This window comes from Limulus polyphemus, unplaced genomic scaffold, assembly GCF_000517525.1.
Source record: "Limulus polyphemus unplaced genomic scaffold, Limulus_polyphemus-2.1.2 Scaffold7147, whole genome shotgun sequence".
NCBI classification, from domain to species: Eukaryota; Metazoa; Arthropoda; class Merostomata; order Xiphosura; family Limulidae; genus Limulus; species Limulus polyphemus.
This window is the reverse complement of record NW_013672757.1, coordinates 1-4,981: the sequence shown is the minus strand read 5'-3', so window position 1 is coordinate 4,981 and position 4,981 is coordinate 1. Positions and strand designations below refer to the sequence as shown.

General features: G+C 34.0%; 1 protein-coding gene across 1 annotated transcript; it reads right to left on the bottom strand.

Annotated features, from left to right (window-relative positions):
- Positions 1–472: 472 nt before the first annotated feature.
- On the bottom strand, positions 473–4,653 carry LOC106474386 (electron transfer flavoprotein-ubiquinone oxidoreductase, mitochondrial-like; the record flags this gene model as incomplete). The annotated part of the gene is made up of 4 exons (XM_013935076.2): positions 473–1,301; positions 1,453–1,671; positions 3,386–3,568; positions 4,471–4,653. Coding segments are annotated over 4 exons (749 nt in total), but the record flags the coding sequence as incomplete, so codon positions are not given.
- Between the last annotated feature and the right edge of the window lie 328 nt (positions 4,654–4,981).

Here is a 4,981-nt window from a genome sequence, read left to right as displayed (position 1 = left end):
TTATCTATTTGTGTTACGAGCTCCTTGTTAAAACCAATGTTAGGTGAAGAGTAAGAAATGAAATTCATTCATGTACAATTAGACCAGAAAGTAGTTGTAACCCACTGATGCTGAAAACAAAGAACAATCCAGCATCTTTATCTATTTGTGTTACGAGCTCCTTGTTAAAACCAATGTTAGGTGAAGAGTAAGAAATGAAATTCATTCATGTACAATTAGACCAGAAAGTAGTTGTAACCCACTGATGCTGAATATTTTATTTACCAACTTCCTCAAGATTGTTTTTTTCTCTAAAGATCATTAAGTCCTCGTTGTTTACCTTTACCTTGTTACATAACTTGCAGACAAAACATCGCAGCTTGCCACATTGAAATCTCGACAGTTCATCGCGATCTAAGGAGTTGAGACTCAAACTTGGTCACCGTGTTACATTGAAAATGTATTCTTGTTTTGTGTTAAACACATAATAAACTATTAACAGAAAATCATGTTTATTAAGAGGTCATACAGAATATTTTGATACAAAAATAAACATTTATAAAATCAATGAGGCCATTAATATTCCTTTTAGTAAAGTTTCAAATTACAAATATTAATGGGTGTCTGGTAGGTATACAACTTTTGAGTGTTTAAAAAAAGCATTCATTTTAGGAGGAGAGAGAGTATGTCTTAGAATCACAGTCAATTAAACATAAGGACAAAAAACAAAAGTACCCGATGATTTGAATTATCGGTGACTAGAAAAGTGACAATTCTATATTTACAGTTTTGAGAAAAATAAAACTTGCATCTATTAACTGGTCTTCTAGGATTTAAAATTTGAGAAAACGTAGAGTTCTTTGTACATAGACCCTTAACCACACTGGTTTAACATACATATAAGCAACATATAAAAATGTTCATTGACACGTTTGAATACTTTCATCAGTTTCTGCTAACCAGGAACTTGTACATCAGAGAATTACATAAAGATAAATTACAATCAATGTATATAAATTAACTTATATCACAACTTGCAGTAATAAGGAAATCTGCCCAATAAGTAGTTATTTACCACAAATAATTGTTAGATTTTAATATGTGATTAGCTTCTTTGTGAACGTCGTGGTGTTTACCATTTATTGAAATAAAAAAAAGCTACATTCCATTATAAGCTGGACCTCCACCTCCTTCAGGGGTTACCCAATTAATGTTCTGACTTGGATCTTTAATGTCGCAGGTCTTACAGTGGATACAGTTCTGGGCATTAATCTGAAATTTTGTTTCTTTTCCATCTTCAGTTTCTATGTACTCGTAGACACCTAGTACAGAATGATACATTAGTTAAAGTTGACAAATGAATGTAAAGCTACACATCACAAAGTTGTTTGTTATAAAACCCTTTCCTTTAGATGCCACATCAGTGTGTGTGTTTAAACTATCTATTTTATAAAACTTAAGAAGCTTTCATACCTGCTGGACAAAACCTTTGTTCTGGTCCATCGAAAACGGCCAGGTTTTCTTTCACTGGGATCAAATCATCTTTGAGAGTTAAGTGCACAGGCTGGTCTATGTGACTGGTACCAGTGAGAGCAACAGAGGACAATAGGTCAAATGTTATTATTCCATCAGGTTTAGGGTATTCTATTGGTTTACATTCTGAAGCTGGTTTTAATTTCTCGTGGTCAGATCCTTCAAAAACAAGGAAAAACTATACATTCTTATTTTGTTTAAGTCAGGTGATCAAAAAGTGGGTTCACATAAACATCTGTTTAAACTAACAAAGTTAAAAGTTTGGAGACTGCTTGAATGGATAATGAAGAAAACTATTATAAATGTACAACATTTCTACGTGTTGTACATCTGTGATAACGTTTTCTTCATTACCCATTGAAGCTGTCTCCAAACTTTTCTAAAAAGTGGGTTCCTTGCCATCAAATGTAATAGTTATTTGCTGCTTAAGTTAACTGTTTACCTTTCTGGACCAAAGTGTCAGTGACATAGGGGTACCAAATACCCTTTAAATATCACAGTTTGTTTGTACCTATTTTAATATCCTAGATAACACAGTAAAGGGTATGTGTTACCTTAACCAAATACATGAAAACAATTATTACATAGTATTTAGTTTTAGCTTAAACTCATAATTTCACTTGAAGAATACATGAAGAAAACAATTTTTTATGTTCTTGGTATAAAGGTTTCTGTCCATTCCAACTTGTTTAAATGCTGGTAGTTTATTTGTCGATTGCACCAAACATCAGTTCTGTATCCAAATTGTAAAATGACAATGATTTATCAGTAATCTAGTACAGTGTTTCTCTATCACCACCAGTCCATGAGATTTGATGAAAACAACCAAACTAAACTGACGGAATATGTATGTGTAAATAATGATGGCTTTTAGGGAGGATGAGAATTGCAAACTTAACACGTTTCAAAACATCGGATCATACTAGGCGACAATATTACTGGTCAGATCAGTTGACATTCGTTAGGAGTTTTGCCATCATTAAACCTATGTTTACCTGAAGTTGTAAAAGAAAAAAGTTAACACGAAAACTTTTAAAGTTCTAGAGTCTTCTTTTCCCACAAAATCATGAATTATTTCTGAATATTACTGGTCAGATCAGTTGACATTCGTTAGGAGTTTTGCCATCATTAAACCTATGTTTACCTGAAGTTGTAAAAGAAAAAAGTTAACACGAAAACTTTTAAAGTTCTAGAGTCTTCTTTTCCCACAAAATCATGAATTATTTCTGGTCAGATCAGTTGACATTCGTTAGGAGTTTTGCCATCATTAAACCTATGTTTACCTGAAGATGTAAAAGAAAAAAGTTAACACGAAAACTTTTAAAGTTCTAGAGTCTTCTTTTCTCACAAAATCATGAATTATTTCTCACGCCAATGTGGACGTACTTCATAATTTCATTAATACTTCACAGTACATGCTGTGAGATCATAAAATGGGTGTGTCATGAGAAACAAAACATGCATAATTATATTCAACAAGGAATAATTTCTTAATAAATACAAACCTTCGGGATGGGCAGAAATATTCCGAAATACCTGATAAATGCAAAATTTCTTTGTGAATAACACTAAATGGCACAATAGTGATTCTAAAAATTGTTTAAATAAAACCTATTATCAATGTTCACGACAAGAGTTATTAAGCAGACTTTTCTTCTAATCTAACTTTTGATCCTGACCCCAGGGAATCTATCTTACTTAAACTGCAACATATTGCATTGTAATTAGTAGCTGTATCTTGAAGCCCAATCCTCAAGTGTTTTCATTAGCTAGCAACATCTGTGATATACACTAAAGTTAAATATTCTGATGTGGGAATGTTCGTGATGCTATGGGACGGAGGATTTGAACCCGACATAATACATATACTTACCACCATGAGAAAGTGTCCATGGTTCTTTGCCTCGGAACAGCACGTAGAAAATAGCACCATATGCCAAAGTACCATATACTCCAAGTGGAGTATGGGAAGATGGGCGAATGTTTCGGACAGATGTTAATTCTTCCCAAACCCAGCTCTGGCGAATTTTTTCTTCATAAATCTTGGGATTAAGACCTATATATATATATATAAAAACAAAAACTACAGGATGATCTTTATTAATAAACCTGAATTTCTACTGTAAAGTAGAATGTTACAAACCTTTTAGTTAGTTATATACTACTATAAAATACATGCAGTTTTTGTCAATGTTTAACAACTGGATTTCAGTGTGTATTAACCATGATTGTGCTATCAAATACGAGAAATAACTACATAGCAGTGGTTTACAACCTTTTCACCACCAAGGACCCCTTTATTGTTATTATTTTCCCCCCAAAGACCCCATGTTTTTGAAAGATTCCGTCTACCCAACAAACTGTTTTTATTAACTAATAATTAACTCGTCTCAGCTATTTACATGTTATTATTTGGTGTCCTTCCATGCATTATTCAATTAAAGAAAATAGTTCACAAACCCCCAGTATTACCTTCGCTGACCACAAACCCCAAGTATTACCTTCGCTGACCACAAACCCCCAGTGTTACCTTCGCTGACCACAAACCCCAAGTATTACCTTCGCTGACCACAAACCCCCAGTATTACCTTCGCTGACCACAAACCCCCACTATTACCTTCGCTAACCCGAGGTTGGGAACCACTGTCACAAACCCCCAGTATTACCTTTGCTGACCCCAGGTTGGGAACCACTGTCACAAACCCCCAGTATTACCTTCGCTGACCACAAACCCCCAGTATTACCTTTGCTGACCCCAGGTTGGGAACCACTATTATATTAAATGAGTAATTTCTTCACTGTATAAGTAAAATTGGTTTTTGTTTGTAATATCAGAGTCTGTGTATTTTGTTGTATGAACACAAATTAATAAGAACCTGTAATTAAAAACACATTTACTTTCTGATATTATTAATCTTGGGGTAATTACTGCTCGTTAGTGGGAACTGTACTGCTTACCCTGGGTTGGTGTAGACCCTCCTTCGTACATAGTTTCAATGACACTCTCTGCAGCTAGCATTGCACTCTTCATTGCATTGTGTGTTCCTTTAATTTTTGTAACATTCATAAAGCCAGGACTGCAGCCCACTAAACAACCACCGGGAAAAGTTAATTTTGGAATACTCTGAAACAAACAGCACACTGGAAATTATAATAAAGTTTCACACATAGCTACAACTGGTGTAAATAAATGCACAAAATATAGAGACATTAACAAGAAGAAAAAAAGATTGGATGAATATTATACTGCTTACTACTGTTACGGCTGTAAAAAACCTTTACCTAACAACTCAATACAGTCATTAATGCTGTATAAAACCTTTACCTAACAACTCAATACGATCATTACTGCTGTATCAAACCTTTACCTAACAACTCAATACGATCATTACTGCTGTATCAAACCTTTACCTAACAACTCAATACGATCATTACTGCTGTATCAAACCTTTACCTAACAACTCAATAC